At 43.3% G+C, this 20612-nt stretch overlaps 2 protein-coding genes and 1 long non-coding RNA gene across 3 annotated transcripts in view; 2 read left to right on the top strand and 1 right to left on the bottom strand.

Moving 5' to 3' along the window:
• LOC138965191 (leucine-rich repeat and guanylate kinase domain-containing protein-like) overlaps positions 1-9540 on the top strand; it is a 40026-nt gene extending 30486 nt beyond the window's left edge. The window contains exons 13-16 of the mRNA XM_070337310.1: positions 316-517; positions 5867-6117; positions 6320-6408; positions 6819-9540. Of these exons, the coding sequence (XP_070193411.1) occupies positions 316-517; positions 5867-6117; positions 6320-6408; positions 6819-7290 (1014 nt within the window). The 3' untranslated portion in view covers positions 7291-9540. The remainder of the gene's footprint in view (positions 1-315; positions 518-5866; positions 6118-6319; positions 6409-6818) is intronic.
• Positions 9541-10255: 715 nt separating this feature from the next.
• On the bottom strand, positions 10256-11895 carry LOC138965189 (uncharacterized). Its single transcript, XR_011455351.1, has 2 exons — positions 11816-11895; positions 10256-10798 (listed from the first exon to the last, which is right to left on the bottom strand). It is a non-coding gene; the product is annotated as an uncharacterized lncRNA (long non-coding RNA).
• A 743-nt stretch (positions 11896-12638) lies between these two features.
• The window catches only part of LOC138965192 (leucine-rich repeat and guanylate kinase domain-containing protein-like), a 41204-nt gene continuing 33230 nt past the window's right edge, over positions 12639-20612 (top strand). Inside the window, exons 1-2 of the mRNA XM_070337311.1 lie at positions 12639-12952; positions 15610-15717. Coding sequence (XP_070193412.1) covers positions 12743-12952; positions 15610-15717 — 318 coding nt within the window. The 5' untranslated portion in view covers positions 12639-12742. The remainder of the gene's footprint in view (positions 12953-15609; positions 15718-20612) is intronic.

The following is a 20612-nucleotide window of genomic DNA, read 5'->3' as shown; positions in this document are numbered from 1 at the left end:
ACAATGCCTTTGATCTGGCCGCACACACAGAGCACACATATTTTCACTCAGTTAAAAGTCGGTCACTGACCGGTCACTGACCCCGGTGCAGGAAGTGTTTCCTCTCTCAGATATGACAGGGGAACCACCTCTCATGGCAAAAACTGGGTCATTTTGGTGCGCCCTATCGGCCCCCTGCGTCCAATGGGTGACTGGATTACAATTTTTTTTAAAAAGAAGGGGGTGCTCTTGTATAACGAAGCGCCTTGTCACCCGGAAAGTACGGTACACCTAAACACTCATACACCATAAAAATACCTTAACTGCGTTTTACAGGGAGTGTTGACGCTGAAGAACACGTACTTTGAGCCGCGCTATGTGCTTGTGATGCCGCTGGACCAAGAGGCCCATGAGCAGCGACTGAGGGACCGGGGGTGGTACCTAGAGGATCAAATAGAGCGCACGCTCAAGAAAGATGACGTTTACTGCAAGTACAACCAGGACCACCCCGGCTTCTTCGACATGATGATCAACAGTGGTATGTACTGCTGAATGGTGTGTGCTTCCTATTATAAATCAGCTTACAGCCTGTCTTTAACTGGGCGAAGTCGACATGATGATCAACAGTGGTATGTACTGCTGAATGGTGTGTGCTTCCTATTATAAATCAGCTTAAAGGTCCTTTTCTACATTTTCATACCGAAATTGCCATTTGACCATTAAAATGCAGAGTCTATTATCTACAAATATCAACAATACACCCCCTTTCGATCAGGAAAGACGAAGCCAGTGTAGCCGTTTGAAAATTCATTGTAGTATTCCAGCGTAGTACTCATAGTAGGATATCCTTATTTGGAAAATGCCAAGCGCTAAACTCCTCTCAAATCCCGTGCATTTCGTGCGTTTAAAAGAAAAGCGTGGACATCGCTCCAGTGTCAAACTGTTGCTGCACTTGTTTGGGCGTGGCTATAAGCATAGTGACATGAATTTGATTGGTCAGTATTTTTAGGCAAAGCACATGTTCTCAGCAAACAGAAAACAAAATATTGGAAGCGTGAGTCACGCTACCCAAAAATAAAATCGTTTTTTACATATATTTTTTTTTCTATAATTTTTTTCCCCATGGTTCATTCATCATCTGACATAACTTTTCAGCGAAATCTAACCATAAGATTATTGAAAACAAGAAGAGCAAACGCTCGATCGAGTCACTTTCGCAGTTCTGAATATTATATGAGGCATCAGATGGACAGGAAGAAATTGCTATTCACAACACAATGAGTCACGTTCACATAAAATTTGAGCCCGGTCACTTTTATAGTTTCCGAGAAAAGCCCAACGTTAAGTTGTGTGTTGCCGAACAGAAAAGGCTAGTTATCTCCCTTGTTTTTCTGATAACGTTCGTAAAAGGCTACAGATGTAAATACTTTGATGTAAAGAATAATCCTACAAAGTTTCAATCACATCCGATGAACTTTGTCAAAGATATAAAATGTCTAATTTTTCCTTTGACGCTGACCTGTGACCTTGAAAAAGGTCAAAGGTCAACGAAACCATCGTTAAAGTGTAGAGGTCATTGGAGGTCACGACTAAACAAAATATGAGCCCGATCGCTTTGATAGTTTCCGAGAAAAGTTTGTCAAAGATATAAAATGTCTAATTTTTCCTTTGACGCTGACCTGTGACCTTGAAAAAGGTCAAAGGTCAACAAAACCATCGTTAAAGTGTAGAGGTCATTGGAGGTCACGACTAAACAAAATATGAGCCCGATCGCTTTGATAGTTTCCGAGAAAAGTCCAACGTTAAGGTGGTGTCTACGGCCGGCCGGCCGGCCGGCCGGACAGACTAACACTGACCGATTACATAGAGTCACTTTTTCTCAAGTGACTCAAAAAGCAAAAATGTAGACGACCACCTTTAAAGCCTGTCTTTAACTGGGCGAAGTCGACATGATGATCAACAGTGGTATGTACTGCTGAATGGTGTGTGCTTCCTATTATAAATCAGCTTACAGCCTGTCTTTAACTGGGCGAAGTCGACATGATGATCAACAGTGGTATGTACTGCTGAATGGTGTGTGCTTCCTATCATAAATCAGCTTACAGCCTGTCTTTAACTGGGCGAAGTCGACATGATGATCAACAGTGGTATGTACTGCTGAATGGTGTGTGCTTCCTATTATAAATCAGCTTACAGCCTGTCCTTAACTGGGCGAAGTCGACATGATGATCAACAGTGGTATGTACTGCTGAATGGTGTGTGCTTCCTATTATAAATCAGCTTACAGCCTGTCCTTAACTGGGCGAAGTCGACATGATGATCAACAGTGGTATGTACTGCTGAATGGTGTGTGCTTCCTATTATAAATCAGCTTACAGCCTGTCCTTAACTGGGCGAAGTCAACTACTCAAAGTATACTTTGCAAAGTTGGCCACACCGAGCTTTAACACTGAGTTTTTGGCAAAAAGACTTCCCGAAGCCCACTTCGGGCTCAATTATGAATCATCTTTAATGAAAGCAGAAAGGAACATGACTGCATGTTCAGGCATGGGAATTGTCCACCGAACGGCGGATTTCCGCCGATTTTTGGCTCACGTAAGTGTAGCCTATGCGATGCTAAACTTTGTCTGTCTGTGCGTGTGTGTGTGTATATGTGTGTGATAGAAACTTTAACATTTGACTAAACACCGAAATACTAATTTTACCTGGTTATTATCCAAGCAACAGCTTCAAAATATTGAAGCAATGATCAACATTTTGTCGGCACGTATGTAGTTAAAGTGTGTAACTAAGGAAAACGGGAGGTGGGGGGTTTTGGGGGGGTAAAAACAGCTGACTGGTTTGTGTCGTGTGTGGTATGTAGACCAGGTCAGGGGTCAAGGTTAGGTCAGATCGCGTGAAGGATTGTGGTATAGATACAGTTATCACCGAGCTGCAGTTCGCCGATTCGGAGAAGACGACTCATGATTTCACATTGTTCGGTTTCGTAGCTCCAGAAAAATAGATAAAGAAGATACCAAAGGAGATTTCCTACAGGTTAATCTGCACAGCGTGTTTCCAGTGTCTGCACGAGGAAGCGCTGTCGAAAGCGCAGTGTCGATCTGGCTATCTGGCAGTCGTGTCCCCGTAAGTACTAACAAGTCGCGTAAGGCGAAATTACTACATTTAGTCAAGCTGTGGAACTCACAGAATGAAACTGAACGTAGTCCGCCGCTAGTGCAAAGGGCAGTGAAAGTGACGAGCCTGTTTGGCGCGGTAGCGATTGCGCTGTGCTTCATAGCACGCTTTACTGTACCTCTCTTCGTTTTAACTTTCTGAGCGTGTTTTTAATCCAAACATATCATATCTATATGTTTTTGGAATCAGGAACCGACAAGGAATAAGATGAAATAGTTTTTAAAACGATTTCGGAAATTTAATTTTGATCATAATTTTTAGATTTTTAATTTTCAGAGCTTGTTTTTAATCCAAATATAACATATGTATGGCAGACCTGTTTACCCTAAACCCGAGGCAAGAGTACTTTCCCAAAAGGTTGAGTGTATTTTTCAAAAAGTTGGTGTACTTTGCAAGCAAAGCCATATGGGCTAGGGAAAATGTACGCGTGGGTGCAAACGTGTTTGTGTAAGAATAGCATGTCTTGTGAACACCTTCAGAATTTAACTCCTTCCAATACAACAGGAATAAAACAATTTTATTTACCTGTCAGTTTATAGCATTATAACCAGTGTCTTCCAAACAGATTGATAATGAAAAGATGAAGTTCGTGAAATAACATCTGCGGTTGACATTGCTTCAGCGCGGACTACAGCCTTTTCTTCTGGCAGGATTTGCTTTGCGGGAATGAACTTCATAATTCCTTGGCAGCTTTCAGCGTATTTCTTTGCAGCAACCTTGCCCAGGTGAGTTTTGGAACTGCAGTGTCGTTCGATGTCATATTTCCCAGCATGGGCAACGGAGAAATCTGATTTACAATACTTGCAGTGTGCATGACTTTTTCCCATAGTAGACTCCACAATTCCTGGCTTTTTCTTATATTTCTCCAAGAAAATCTGCTGCTTCTGCTGTTTAGACTTGGTACAGTCATCCAAAACGGGCACATTTTTCCGCTTCATTTTGCCACGATTGTCCAGACGATCGCACGTGCCAACAAGTTACAACTGAACAAGGTTTCCACAGCTGAAGACTCGCTGTCATGGTTATCTCCCTTCGACCGAAACCGGTATCAGTTGTACCATTCCGTAATCAGCACACCAACACCGGAAAACGTATTCTAGACTTTTTCTCAGGCGTATTTTGTGCGTGTGTCGCGTATTTGCGTACCGATAATAATTTGGCGTACAAAATACGCCCAAATCGTACTGGTAAACAGGTCTGGTATAGGTTTTTGGAATCAGAAAAATACGAAGAATAAGATGTAATTGTTTTTGGATCGTTTAATAAAAAAATAATTTTAATTACAAGTTTCCGATTTTTAATGACCAAACTCACTCATTAGTTTTTCAGCCACCAAGCTGAAATGCAATACCAAACCCCGGCCTTCGTCGAAGATTGCTTTTCCAAAATTTCAATCAATTTAATTGAAAAATGAGGGTGTGACAGTGCCGCCTCAACTTTTACAAAAAGCCGGATATGACGTCATCAAAGGTATTTATCGAAAAAATGAAAAAAACGTCCGGGGATATCATACCCAGGAACTCTCATGTCAAATTTCATAAAGAACGGCCCAGTAGTTTAGTCTGAATCGCTCTACACACACACACACAGACAGACACACTCACACACACACACACACATACACCACGACACTCGTCTCGATTCCCCCCTCTATGTTAAAACATTTAGTCAAAACTTGACTAAATGTAAAAAGTAGGCTACAGACAGACAGATCTAGATCTAGTGTCTCGCACTCTTGCACCGTATCACTTATGTTTCTTTCTTTCTTTATTTGGTGTTTAACGTCGTTTTCAACCGTTCAAGGTTATATCGCGACGGTATGCTTACTGTGTGTGTGTATGTGTGACGGAGTGATTGAGTTTGTGTTACTGTTTGTCGATTTCTTACGTGAGCCGTGAAGGCTTCGCCTCTTGTTTTTTTTTGTTCCGCCGAAAAAGCAAAAGTGTCCGCCGAAAAAATAAAGGGGGGAGGCACACAAAAAAAGCACCGGTTACTTTTGCCTTTGCGCAAAAGCCCGCAAAAACTTTCCGTACTTTGTTCACGCCCTGCTACGGCCCGCCTCAGTTACTTGAACTTTTATGTTTGAAAGTAAACCAGATTGCACAGATTGTGTTACATGTTACATTTTCCTGTTTGTCTCAACAGATCAATTTTTTAACAAATTTAAACCATATAATACATGTATATATTTTTTTTCTTCAAAAAAGCAGAAATTGGTACGATTCTAAAAACAGAATTTAATGGCAAACTTGGAGCTCAGATGACACCAGATTGCACCATCTGGGTTCTTTGGATAATTTTTTTCCGGGGGGGCATGCCCCCGGACCCCCCTAGTAAGTCTAGGCGCTTCGCGCTGTCGACTTGACGCTTCGTGTCTTCAGTTATAAATTTTCAGCCTTTTTTACAATTTTCAATTCCCATGCCTGATGTTAAGTATGAATATTCTGCGTGAGAAAAACTCACAGCAAGCAGCACCATGGGATGATTGGTTTTTTTCTTGGCTTCAACTGGTTCAACATGTAGATCTCACTTGATTGCTGTTGTCTATGTCTGGAATTACTTCCATTGATGTTTATTATGAGCCTGTTCTTGGATTTGAAAAGCGATTTAAACAAAAGATAATTGGTAGAGAGATATGGAGAGAATGCTTTATTTGAGCCATGTTGAGGTTTGGAATACACACATTAAATGTGATTTTAACGTATTTCAGATGACATCGCGGATGCGTATCGCCATCTGCGCCGCCTGGTGATGGACTACCTGGGGGTCAGCCCCTCAACGCCAGACACCAGCAGCCAGCCCTACCAGACCGACATCACGGAGGGCGACAACTACCAGGCCATGACCGGTGCCGCTTCCACCAACGCTTTGGGGGGTCGAACCTGGTCCAAGCCGTCCATCCCTGACAGCATGTTGCAGGCACGGGGACCCATGGGCTCAGCCACTGGCCGGGGCATTGTGGTAAGCTGCTGCTCCTGTGTTTTGAACGATTGGAGACTTTATAATAATGTAAGACACCCCGGGCGTGTAGCCTTATGGTTAGGACTTCGGCCTTCAGTTTGGAAGGTCCTGGGTTTGAATCCTGCCAGGTGAGTTAAGGGTGTGGGTTTTGGTTGTTGCTGTGTGGGACATTATATATTGAATAGTTTTTTTTGATGTGCAGGAGGAGGAATCTTACAAGAGACGTCACAGCGCAGCCAAAGAGGTGGTCGCTGGCTACGTGCCTCCCATCTATGAGCAGATTCTCACACAGTAAGTCTTGTGGTCTCTTGCCACTTACAAAGCACCTTTTTAAAAATATAATTTGAAGAGTTCCAAAAAAACCACAAATATTTATACTTGTGCGTTGATGTATAGACTGTGATGTTTGTGATGGATTGGATAAGGATAAGATTCATATAGTTCTGTGAGGTGATCCTCTTGGAAATTCGGGCTGCTACCCATTTAAAAAAAAAGTCTTCCTGCATGCTTGTGTTCAGGTTTCCAAGCCCTGAGACTTTCAGTGCGAACTTGGGTTCCTTATGGTGCGCATGCTTGTATGCATCATCCTACAGTGGGGACCCCCCTTTTAGGACCTGATTTTCTCAGAGTTGTGGAGGTCTTAAAAGGGGGTTTCTTCTGAATCCTGGCAACCAAATCATTGTTCACATACTCCTGTGCAGATTCCCGCGCACAGCCCCCCAGACAGTGGAGGAGCAGCAAGGACTTGGACTGGAGAGCACTAGCGACAATCGCGCCACCTCCGCCCCAAACAACAATGCCACCACCTGCTTCCCACCAAACCCCGACATTCCCATCATCCCCGGCTCTCCTGACTCCACTTCTTCAAACACCTCCAGCGGCTCCAACCTCTCCGACCTTGACTCCGCCACGGAGCTGCAGCGACCAGGGTCGCCCAAAGCGCATCCCGGTGCGCCCGTCGCCAGCACCCAGCCCGCGTCGAATGACATTCTGCCCACGGAGAAGGTCAACCCGCTGAGCTTGATTGACGAGAGGGGATACAACTCTTCCTCCAAGTCCCGCCTTCCTGAAGCCAGACCTCTATCAGGCGGTCGGCAACTCCTGGGTTCAGATCACGGCAACAGACCGGGGTCGGAGCGACATAAAGTGTTGCCCCCTATTGCTGCACAATGATTGAATATCAGGAAACAGAACTTGACAGAAATTTAGTTTATTTTGTGACAGATACACCTGTGTTACAAATACAACTACCTTACATTCTTCTGTGATATTTTAACTGTACAGGCTGGAACATTTGTGCCGACAGTCCCTGTTTTCCCTTTATTTGTCAAAATAATTTAAAAAAAATATTATGTCAGATGGTTTCATGGTAACATTTACTGACAAATAATTGGGGTTAGGGTAGGTGGGCTTTTCCAGTCCACAGTGGCACCTATAATGTTTGCTGTAACATCTTTAAGAAGGCAGGTATTTGATACAGATCGAGGAAGCAATGAACTCTTCAATTCTAGCTGTGCAAGTGCGAGTCAGATAGTGTATGAAGTCTGTGAATATGTTGTATTGGTAGAAACATTGCAGAATTATTTTATCATGCATTTCGTCTGCTCAGAGCCACAACCCTATATCTCCAACTTCACGTCAGAGCCACAACCATAAATTATAATTATCTCCAAAAAGTCACAATTTTCAATTTTAATACTTTTATGTATGAAAGGGAGTTATAAACATTATGTTAAAACAAGGATCTCATGCAAAAAGTAATTTCCAAGATATAAGCCCTATATGGTTGTTGCACTGGAAGGATGTGTGGTGTTGGTGCAAGCCACAACCACATACTGGGCAGTATACTGTTGTGGCTTTTCAAGATGCAAGGAAAGGGAGGGAGAAGTTTATGCCACAACCACTTGTCTGGGTCTTGCGGTGTTGTAGCTCTGAGTGGCCTTGTGGTCAGAAGGCCTGGCAATGCATGCAACAAGCCAACATGTAAGTGATATCTCCTGGCCTTGTGGCAGGAGGGCTCACAGCAAGGAGCGGTGAGTGTGGAATGCAACAACCCGACACCTCAGATAAATAGGGTTGTGGCCTGCACTGAATAGAGAGAAATGGGTACATCAGTGGTCAACAACCCAACATCTGGCACTCCTCACTTTTGTCTGAGACAGCTAACGGGACATTTTCTCACGCTCTCATTTTCATTTCTCCTTCATCTGGACTGTAGTTTACTTCAAATCCTTCCATGGGTTGCACAGTCTCTTGGAGAAAGTTGTCTCACTGATTAACCACAAGCCACGAAGAGTCTTCACTGATTTGATACTCTTCAACTACTCTTGAAATTGCATCTCTGTATGTATGTCTCTGAAATTGGTAAGTTACTTCTTGTTTTATGATTATTAAAAGAGATAGGGGAGTCTGAGAAAGAATGGTCTGCGAGAACAATGGTTATGGGCGATGTGATATAATGAAGACCAGTTTAAAAAGTTACCTGTTTCATTCTGGAATGCTTTTGGTCCCATCACATCTCTGATGTACACTCCATTGACGTACTGTAGTAATAAAAAAAAATTAAAAACTGTTTAAGGAGAAAAAAGATTATGCAGGGAGGAAGAACAGTAAGAACAACAGAATCAGCAGCAACATTCACTAATCTTACTTCACATAACACTGAATTTCAGTGAAGAGTTAGTGATCCAAATATGTTAATTAAACAGAGACATAGAGAGACTGAGAAGGAGACAGCAGCTATGTGCATGTGTGTTTGTGTGTGTGTGTGTGTGTTTGTGCGTGTGTGTGTGTGTGAGGGAAAATGCAGTCATTGAAAACTAAACACTTGCTACTCACTTTTTATAAGCACTAACCGTCCCGTGGCATCACATTTTTGTGCGGATGGTCACTCTGCCTCTGATGTCCAGGCGCTCTGCCTATGGCAAGGCACTGGTGATGACTCAGTTTGAACGCAAACGCCGGGAGTCGAACCTCATCAGCAGCTTCATATTTGGGCGTTTCAGGTTGACCGAAACTTCAAAGGAACTACAAAACACACGTCATGTACTGACTTTGTTGTTGTTTTGACATTGAACAGCACACACACATGAGTTGTTCTTTGCTACTGGTCACAAGTGGGGGTCAGCTCACACGGACGCATTGTTCAATACAGTCTTGGGGAGAAACTGGTCACAAAGCACCCAGTACATGCCAGAGAGATAGGAGAATCGGCACAATCAAAGAAAATACCAAAATCATTCAATAGATCTGGAAATATTAAGATGTACTGTGAAAATGCTAGCAAAAATGGCGTCCAAAAACGGGAACGCACACTTGGTGCGTCTTTGAAGACTTACCTCCCGTTCTGTGTTGTTGATAATAGTCGTGTTTGTGCTGTTTTTGTTGAAATAGTATCTAATAAAACTGATGCAGTTCTTGAAATGTTGCAAATTATTGTTGTCTTTGTGAAATGCGAGATTGTTCTGAGGCGTAATCTGCATACGGCTGATGTCACACATAGGGTACCCCACTTCGATCAGCGTATCACTCCAAATGAGCTTCATAGCAGAAAAGCAAATACAGTCGAAACCGTTTATAACGAATCTCAGGGGAAAACGTTTTTTATTCGTTATAATCGATTTTCGTTATAACCGATTAGATCGCTTATAACGAAGACAAGAGGAAAAATTTGTTATAACCGGTTTCTTCACATTTTCAACGTAAAAATGGTAAAATGTTGGCAAATAAGTATTGTTTTCTGTTGCATAAGTAATCTTTTTGTCATATCATTAAAACATTCAATGAGGTACATACATAATCGTACATGTGAGAGAGAGAGACTCGGAGAGAGATAGAGAGATATATACACGGAGAGAGTGTGTGTCACTGTGAGAGAGAGAGAGACAGAGAGAGAGAGATGGCGAAAGAGAGAGAGATGGTGAAAGAGAGAGAGAGAGGGGGGGGGGGGGGGGTATGGGGTATGCAACAGGCCTAGGGAAAGCTGGAGATTCAAGTGGAGAATTATCAACTGTTTTGTGGTCTATACAACGGTCAAATAAATGAATAATTAAGCAGAGAGATCGTTTTCAACAGAAATACCAAAGTTTGCCTGAAACAATAAACAAACACACACACGTACACACACACACACATCGAATTCTGTTCTTCAACAAATCTGTTTATTAGGCCATAACCTTGTACCCAAGAATGTAACAATGAAATAAAAACAACAACAAAAGACCTGGTGTCTAAAAATTGATGTACAAAATAATGGCTTTGTTTTGCAGGCGGAAAAGAAAATAGACAAAAAAACAACACTTAGATGTTTAGTTAAAGGCATATGTACTCGATGACTATACACGCTAATTGCTTTACCAACAGCTGGAGACATGCTAAATTAAGTTCCCTGCAAAATATTGTGGTCTAGGACCCCTTCAATGTTGAGATATGTTAATTTTCATTTTGATCTGGATCGTCCTATTTATAGATTTGGCAACACATGTAACGTTGATGCAAGGGAGCTAACACCGCGGCTTTGTTGACATCCTCACTTTTTCAGAGGCTAGAACAAGCTGTAATGCATGTATTATGGTCCGCGCATGGTGACATATCGTCATTATATGGTCTTATGGTGCGTTTGACATCGATTATGGGCAAACTACACTTTGTAAACACGGGAGCGCGTACATATGCCTTTAAACTATCAAGCAATTTACAAATAGAAACTGGTGAAAACAATTCAAATAAATTCATTTGTAATGAATTTTAATTATCCTTGTCTTTTGGAACTACATATTTATGGAAAAATGGATTCTTTTTTCAAACTAAAACTGAAGCACAAAAATAACCTGTACAACTTGACAGTGTTTACAAATGCTTAACTATCGCGACACTAGCAATCCAGTTGGATTAAAATAATAGTGTCGTTAAATAATAATCTTCCCATAAATGAACGCAAAATGAAATGGTCAACACAGATCAGCAACGATACATTTGAATAAGGAAAATTAGCTGCAGCGTGACTCTATAACAGAACAAACAAATTCAAGTTGCAAAAGTTATACCTTTGTTTCTGCTTTGCATTTTCGTTATAACCGGTTTGTTTTTAGTGATAACTAAGAACACCGCTGGCAGGGAAAAAATAAAATGTTTGTTATAACCAATATTCGTTATACCCGGTTTCGTTATAGTGATAACAAAGAACACCGCTGGCAGGGAAAAAATAAAATGTTCGTTATAATCAATATTTAGTCGCCATCTTGTTGTATGAATTACTTCCCAAAGTTGACGTCATAAGTCATAAGTTACAAAAAAGTTGGATTTGCGTCATAGTTTCGTTCTAACCGGTTCTTTTTCTGGTCTGGGAACAAGAAATGCTGACGTTGTAAGCAGTTTCTCGTTATAACCGGTTTCGTTATAACCAGTTTGTTTTTAGTGATAACTAAGAACAGCGCTGGCAGGGAAAAAATAAAATGTTCGTTATGACCAATATTCGTTATAACTGGTTACGTTATAAACGATTCCGACTGTACGTATATGTTACCTTTGGGCTCATAAATGAAGTCAATGGTCGTGTTTTCCTAAAGTGACTTTTGTCAGCATAGAACTTACTGTGCTTTGATCATTGACTGAGAAGAATCTTCCGATGACACTAGTTCATTTCACTACGCGACTGCAGATCTGCAAGGAAACTTATGGCAGGGGAAATAAGCTTAACTGAAGACGAATAAGCGGAGTAACTGTTCTTTAACGGATTGCTCTTACACTGATCTAGATATTTAGATCTTGTCGTCTGCTTGCGCAACATAACTTCGCCACAAGTGCTTCGAGTGTATCTTTTGAAAACGTCTTTTAAGACTGTGTTTCGACAGCCCAGACGGGGAGGATCCTCAATAGCTCACAGGGTATATAATGTTTTCCGCCGTTTTTTAAAGAATCCTTTCAAATTTACTATTCCAAAAGTACCCTATGACACGACTCGAGTGGCAAAGAACATTCTCTGCAATTCCTGTCTCAGTCCGTACAGCCGTTTCGGGTCCTCTCGTCATACAAACATACACACAAAAACCAGCTTTAAAAGTTAGATTATGTAAGAACCATGTGAACCAGTGATTTTTTCTAATGTACATCAGATACTACAGTATTTCTGCTTGATGAAAAGCTATAGATCTACATATATTTCAAAAACAAAACTAGAGATTTGAATTTTGACCACTTTTCCCCCTTTCGATCAGACTGGTTGGGTGAATATGATTCGATCAAACTTTCGCACAAAAACTCATCTTTTCTTTGAATAACTGAAGAAAGGAGGAATAAAGAGGTTACATTTTTCATGATCCGCTAACTTCGACCATTATTTTTGATAATCACTGAGACTGGCTCGGCATGTAACCTCTACCTCAGCTCCGCACACACCGCTTGCACCTGAGAGAGAGAGAGAGAGAGAGAGAGAGAGAGAGAGAGAAAAAAAATGTGTGTGTGTATGTGCGTGTGCATGAGTTTGTGTGTATGTTTGTGTGTGTGCGTGTGTGACAAATATTTGTAGTAACTATCAAAACAGAAAAAAAACATAAGGTTAAATAATAAATCAGCTCAAAATGTCATTCAGCCCGAAGCAGAAAAGTCGCCATAGCAGCGCGACAAAATGGCGGACGAAGTGGATGCGATCACTGATTCTCCTCAGCCGGAGGGTCAGTATTACCACATGGATGCTGACCCAGACAATTTAGTGCCAGCTACTGATATACTGACTCTGGACGATATTGGCCAGTCACCTGATGTGGGCGATACGGCTGATATGTTAGAATTTGAGCCTGCTGCAAAAGTGGATGATGAAGATGACACACAAGAAGAGGTTTGTTTACAACAGTATTCAAGTGTGTGTGTGTGTGTGTTTGTGTTAACATTGAAACAGTTATTATCATGTAAGTTAAATCCTTATACAACACTGTAATACTAATTATCACAAGAAAAAACATGCTCAGTAACAGGGTGGAACCGTTCTGGAATCCGATACGTTCAAATTTGCATCAAGTACTAACAATTTTAAAATCTCCTGGACAAATCCACAACATATCTAGAAAGATTCGTCGACTTTGACAAGTCAAGAAATAAAACTCCAATTGTACGCAACCAGAGAATCATGGGACAAACTTATGGGCCGCAAGGCTTAGGCGATAACACCAGTGCCAAACTAATTCGCTTATTAAGGCCATGTTTAATAAAGCCACCCGCTTTTTGAGGCCAATTTCTGACTGCACGGAGTTTTCCTTATGTTTTATGCTTATGCTTTTATTAAATCCACCCGCTTAATATAGCCACTTTTGTCCTGCACCAAGGTGACCTTATTAAGCGGAGTCTACTATACTGGAGAGCGGAGTGGCGCAGTGGTTAGAGCGCTTGCCTCTCACGCTGGAGGTCGTGGTTCGTCCCCCACTCGGGGACAAATACAAATACCCGATTTTTCCGAGCGCTCTCCAGTCCACCCAGCTGGAAATGGGTACCTGACCCTATTCAGGGCCGGGGAAGGCAAAGGCAGCGAGGGAGAGGAGATGGGCACCGCCCTCATAAAAAAAAGCTGGCCCCCAGAAAAGTGGAGATCTCTAACATCTCTCTCCCCTACGACCAGATGGTTATGGGAATACCTATACCTTTACCTTTACCTACTATATTACTAACTAGAGGAATACCCGGCTTCGCCGGGGTGAATCGCGAGACAGAGACAGACAGCGTGGCGGTTCATCACAATCACCTCTGCAGGCGAAGTCCTGTCAAACGGGATTGAGAATTTTAGAGCTTATTTCTTAGCCCTATATTATCTGTTGTGGCTTCTCAAATGCCAGAACATACAGACAGACAAAAGCCGCTAGACCCCATCACAAACAGAACTCTACAATCCACAGGTTTTTGCCCACACACACACACACAAACACACACACAGAGAAGCCGTATATATAAATATGTATATATCTATATCTATAAATATATAGAGATAGGTGAGAGTGTATTTTTCGCGTGGCTATAAATTGATTCGACCTTTTCACTTTGACAGTAAGAACAACTTACGGGTGCAAGGGAAGCGTTCTGGACAGCGCAGTGACATTCTAAAAATAGAACCTCAGAAACGGGAATTTGGGGTGAACGGCGCGAGACAGAGACAGACAGCGTGGCGGTTCACCACAATCACCTTTGAAGGCGAAGTCCTGTCAAACGGGATTGAGAATTTTAGAGCTTATTTCTTAGCCCTATATTATCTGCTGTGGCTTCTCACATGCCAGAACATACAGACAGACAAAAGCCGCTAGACCACATCACAAACAGAACTCTACAATACACAGGTTTTTGCCCACACACACACACAAACACACACACACACAGAGAAGCCGTATATATATATATGCATATCTGTATCTATAAATATATAGAGATAGGTGAGAGTGTATTTTTCGCGTGGCTATAAATTGATTCGACCTTTTCACTTTGACAGTAAGAACAACTTACGGGTGCAAGGGAAGCGTTGTGGACAGCGCAGTGGACAGCGCAGTGACATTCTAAAAATAGTAATAGTAACTTACAACTGAACGGGAAAGCCACACGAAGGAAGGGAGATAAACGCCAAACACTGGAGAAGATAAGGAAGAGTTACTTATAATGGTGAAATGAACACAAAAACCAAAATCAGTTCAGCGCTGCGCGCTGAGAGCACGTGTTGAAATATCTCATCGATGATATTGTGTCCGGGGTGTAGCTGAATACGGTGTCCAAATTTGAAAAAGATCCACCGAGAACTTTGGCTTTGGTGTGTCGGTATGGGGGCCCGGGTAGCTGAGGTGGAACCAAAATAGCTGAGGTTGAACCAAAATCGGTTCAGCGCTGCGCGCTGAGAGCACGTGTTGAAATATCGACCAGGTTGTGTCGTGTCCCGGGTCTACCTGAATATGCCCACCAAATTTGAAGCAGATCCATCGAGAACTTTGGCCGTGCATGGCGAATACACAAATACACAGACACACAGACACACACACAGACACAAGTCGTATATATATATATAGATTTGAAAATAAAGCCATAGTTTTTTAACCTTAAATGTGCACAAAATTATCAATGATGATTCACTTCCTTTAAAATACAATACAATACATTATTATCTCAAACTGAGAAATCAACTTTCTTGTTTCAAATTAAATGTTATAGTTTGAATGATAATATATTTTTTTGCAAATAAAACAAAATGTAAAAATATATTTATGGGACATAATAGATGGGCTTCAGGGCCTACTGCAATTGTCTGCACAAACTTAACTAATCTAAACCAAAAGACAGCTGTGGAAAAAGGCATTGACAATGTTAATCTGAAAAATTAGAGGTAGCATGTGTAACATTAATTTTGTGAATGAAAAAGTTTGCTCAAAGAGTTTTACAAAACCTAAAATATGTCAGAAAAAGTTAAGAAATGAAGTGTTTGTTTGACCACATGGCAGTTGATATAATTTATGTTTGTTTACAATTCAGCTCTCACCGGGGGGTGTCCTGGATGAAGAGACGGTGGCCAGAGGCTTGTCCAACCTTGGACGCTCCGCCAATGGAATGAACCAAGTCTATCTCAATGCATCTGTGCCGGTATGTACCTTGTTCTTGAGGATATAAAATTTTGTCATCATTTTCACGAGTTTTCATTCACAAACACCTGGTAAATAAATCTCATGTTCCCCATGCAATAACTCGAGGTGGTGAATGGGTTTGAGCTTTCATGCTACAGTCTAGTAATAGGACCTATGTAAAGGCTACACAGCCTACCACATAGTAAAGTTCAAGTTCAAGTTCAAGTTCAAGAAACGTGGATTGTCAAAGTAAAAGCCAATCAGGCGGATTGTTTGATGTGTGGAACCATCGTGGCTTTGGATTTGTGTTTCCGAGGACAACGATTGTAAGCATTCACTCTCAAAGACCCAATCAATGTTGATAATTACCGCAGCGACTCATGGTCAATTTGCAACTTATCTCTGTAATCGCAAAATCCACAACGAAAAGTCATAAACACTTAAAAGAAAAGAAATATGCTCAACACTTACTGAATTCACAGGTATGATCGCAGCTCTGTACATTTTCAGACTGGAAGAAAAGCGTCAACAAGCTACGTTTGACGTCACATACAAGTTTGACGTGTTATCTCGTGCTACTGTGACGATGCTTTGTGGCCCGGAGTTGGATTCTAAAAATTCGTCTCCCTGTGGGTTATTGTGCATTTTGTTGCACAACCAAAATGATGACAAAAACGATGTTTGGTAGCTTGTTGTCAGACCAGCACTTTGTTGTTGGTCCTCGGGGAGCATATCGCCTTTTGTCTCATATTTATCAACCACTGCCTTCGGCCTTGGTCGATAAAGATGAAACAAAAGACGATATGGTCCCCTTGGACCAACAAAAAAGCTGGTCCGTCAACAAGCCACCAAACATCTTATAATGTTCCACATGTTGTTATCTACGAATACAAGCCCGACTGTGGGTGATAGCTCGTCTAAGAGACTTGTACAAACGGGTATTCCCTGTTGTTGCTAAATGCACTCCGTCGTCCAAAAAATGTCTCCGCAGGCACTGGTATTTTGAACCGCTTTCCTGTGGGAAAGAGACAAATTCATGATTCCAGAATAACACATTGCTGCAGTCAGCAGCGCCCTGTCGAAGTAGGTTGTTGACCTCCAGTGCAGCGACGTTGTAGTCTGGGTCAAACCGGTATGTGTGATACCCCCGCGACTGAAAACGAGGCATTAACTGACACACGATAATGTTCTTGACCCCTACTGCAGCATTCTGTATCAAGGAAATACCTGCAAGTAAATGCGCGGAAATCTCCTCTGGCGAACTATCACCAGAAACATCGTTGTCGCCTATCATCAGTATCAAAAAGCTGCGGTGCTCCAACAGCGGCCAACGTCTGACCTACGTTTTTTTTTTTTTTCAGGTCTCCGATCTTCCAACCCCCTTTTCCAAATACATTGACTTCGCAGGTCCCGAAACCAAATTTTTCCGACACCTCCGTGTCCTTGTGAAGAAATTCGCCGAATCTTCGAGCGAAGGAGTGACCCAAAATCAGAATTTTGTCCCAGTTTGGCTTCTGTCCCCGATCGCGTGGGGAAGCCATAGCATCAACCATTATGATCGCGTGGCCCCCGCCGAACAAAGGATCGTTTTTGCTTCGCCCAATTCAAAGGAAAATTGGATGTAACGACATGCACAATTCTCACTGATAATACATCAAACAACAGAAGAACGCAAATTGATACTCAATACTGTGATCCCACGATGAAAACGCAGGAAAAACCAAAAAACTTTGCGGACTGAGTGGACGCGTTCTTTCTTGTTGACAAGTTGTAGGTGGAAGGAAGCATTGCCTTATGGGTAATCAAACGGTGGTATGAAATTTTCGGATTGGGTACGAAACGAGAATTCATCAACGGTTCACCACTCTTGCCAACCATTCCTTCACATAAATTATATATTTTTAATGGACAATAAAGTGTTATTATATTACATATTACTTCCCCAAATCTCATTCATAGCAATTTACTTCCGTTAAGTGCTTAAACGTTGAACACGCTTTCCTGGTTACACAAGGGAAGCCACTCCCCCAAAGAAAACATCACATAACCATGGTCACCAGACCACGTGATCTATGAGAGTAGGCTCCCCTTGAAGTCACGTGACACGCGGCCGCCATATTGTAATCACTTCTTTTCCAACGCCTGAGCTGCTCAGACGTGTTGGTTCACGCTCCGGGTTTTCGACCCGTTTTCAGCTTTGGTGATCTGAATTTTTCCCTGGTTTTCTGCATTCTTTCCTCACGGGTGAGACCTTTTCATGCTTGTTTTGTTTGGCTAGGGAAATTGTGATAGAATTGTTTTCTAGAACTTTTTCGGTCGCAACATGTCTGACAAAGATGCTAAGAAACGTGCTGCGTCGGCAGACACGGATACGCCGTCTAAACGGTTGGCGAAGAAAGCTAAGGCTAAGCCAACCGTACATGTTGTAGACCCAGCCACTTCAGCTACTTTTAGCGTGGTGATTGATCCACCTACTGAATTGCCGAATGTTTCTGCTTCTCCTGTACTTAGCAGCGTGCCGGCTGGCAACGCTCCTTTAGATAAGGAACAGATGTTGGATATTTTCCAGACCTTTGCAGGTCAATTGAAAGACATTTTTGGGGAGGGAAGGAAGCCTGCTAGTGTCCTTACTTCCAAACTTCCCTCTAGGGTTGTCGGGGTGGAGTCTTTGTCTAGTCTGCGACTTCCTGCTGCCACCGTTACGTCGGCCGACGTTTTGGATGGTGACGATATTTACGAGAGGCCATTCTCGTGCATGGACCTTACTTCCGGTGTCCCTCACCGTCAAGGTATGTCTGGTCAGGCACGTGTAGTCACCTGTCGTTCCGCGACGGTGGGTGACGAACGTGACTTACAAGGGCGTCCAACAGCGAGAACTTCCTCCCGTCTCGAGGGCGTTTCTTGTGCCATACCACAGGGAGTGTGTCGAGATCGTGATTATCCTCACTTTTCGTCGACTGCTCAGGCATCTTCACTTCCGCTTGCGGAACAGGAAGAAGACATTGACCAGATGTCACAAGGGGGTTACACTTCCGGTGGACACCCTCGTATGGTTCCGGTTATCGCTGACAGTGACGCTGGTCGTACTGGACGCGGTATCTTACCGGAAGACTGCGCCGGAGCACAGGATACTTCTTCGGTTTACGGGAGCGTGGCTTCCGTTCCGGATGAAGAGAGTTTCCGGTTACCGGCGAAGTTCCGCCTTTCCATTGCTTTTGCAGCAGAGGTGGCTTCACGATACTTTCCGGAAGGAGTGGTCTCAGCAGTTGATGCATCCGCTCCTCCGAAAACAGCGGTTGACAATTTTATACCGTCAGAACCTGCTACTCCGGGGTTTCGTTTTTGTGAATCACCCTCGGTAGCATACGAGATGGCGAAGGTTTTGGCTGCTAACCCACCTCCGGGTAGCAGCATGCCTCTTCGGCCAGTTCCTTTACTGGTGGCGCATAGTCCAGCTCCTTCTTCAGCGGAGCCTTGGCTTGCCACGGAACAACAGGCCTCGGTGTTTCGCCATTCCTCTCATAGGAAATTGGTGTTGAGACACAATTCTCGGGGGTTGATTCAAACCTTCTCTTTGCCACGAGCACCACTTCCGGTTACACCGGCCGTTGAATTTCTGCGGTTTGAGCCATTCAGGAAGGATAAGTCTTTCCCTTACTCAGAATCCTCTCTGCTTGGGTTGGAGGAAACAGGAAGATCTTCGCTAGAACTTGCGTCTCTGACTGAGACTTTGTTGCGATCTTTGACGCGTTCTCTCACTTCTTCACTGGAACCGTTTGAGTTCAGGAACGACGCGAGCGAACAGGATGTGGCCACTCTGTTATCTGCACTGGCGAAGGTGTCAGCTCAACAGATGGCGTCCGCAGCAAGGCTCTACGCACATGCAGTCTATACCCGGAGAGATAATTTCCTCTCGGAGTCTCGGCTGAATGATCGTAGAACGCTTGACTCTCTACGCACTTCTCCTTTCATGGAGGATGCGCTTCTGGGTCCTTTGTCTCTTGACGCTTTGCATAAAGAAACTCAAGAGGCAAAGGACTTGGAGTTTGCGAAAAACATGCAACGCTCCAATACTCAATATAACAAACAATCAAGTTCAGCTGCCCAGATGACCGCTTCGGTTAGGGGCGGCGCTAAACAAAACTCTGGCTCTTCTAGAGGCCGCGGAAGAGGCGCTTCTTATCCCAACAAGAAGCCCTCCTTCGGCAAGTCTCGGGGGTCTAGGCGCAAGCCCAACCCCCAATGATGCGTCCCCGATCAGGTTATTCCTGCAGCCCCCATCCTTGTGATGGCGGGCGGTCCGTCTCGGGCCCTCTGTTGCTGGATACAGCATGTACCCAGTCAACGGATTGTAGGGATAATTCGATCGGGGTTTCGGCTGCTCTGGCAAGAGGACAAGGCACCTCTTACCAGAGTTCTACCTCAGTTTGTTTTGCCGACCATCAAAGAATCAGTCATGGTTATAAATACCGAGATTCTGGCTCTTTTACGGAAAGAAGCTGTGGAGGAAGTGTTCAATCATTCCTCCCCGGGTTTTTACAATCGGATTTTCGGGGTTCCCAAGGCGTCAGGAGGGTGGCGTCCAGTTCTGGACCTGTCCTCCCTGAACGTCTATCTGCGCAAGATCAGGTTTACAATGGAAACTCCCGCTGCAGTCCGGGACGCCCTTCGCCAGGGTGATTGGGTCACGTCCATCGACCTATCAGACGCTTATTTCCATATCCTCATACACCACCTGGACAGGAAGTGGCTGAGGTTTCGATGGGGAGACAAGGTCTACCAATTCAGGGCCCTGCCGTTCGGTCTTTCGTTAGCGCCCTGGATCTTCACAATGGTTGTCAGGCAACTCTGTTCTCTGATCAGGCAAAGGGGAGTGCACCTTCGGGCATACCTGGACAACTGGCTTATTCTGCA

This window comes from Littorina saxatilis, linkage group LG4 (assembly GCF_037325665.1).
Source record: "Littorina saxatilis isolate snail1 linkage group LG4, US_GU_Lsax_2.0, whole genome shotgun sequence".
Taxonomy (NCBI): Eukaryota; Metazoa; Mollusca; class Gastropoda; order Littorinimorpha; family Littorinidae; genus Littorina; species Littorina saxatilis.
This window is presented reverse-complemented; position numbering and strand designations above follow the sequence as displayed.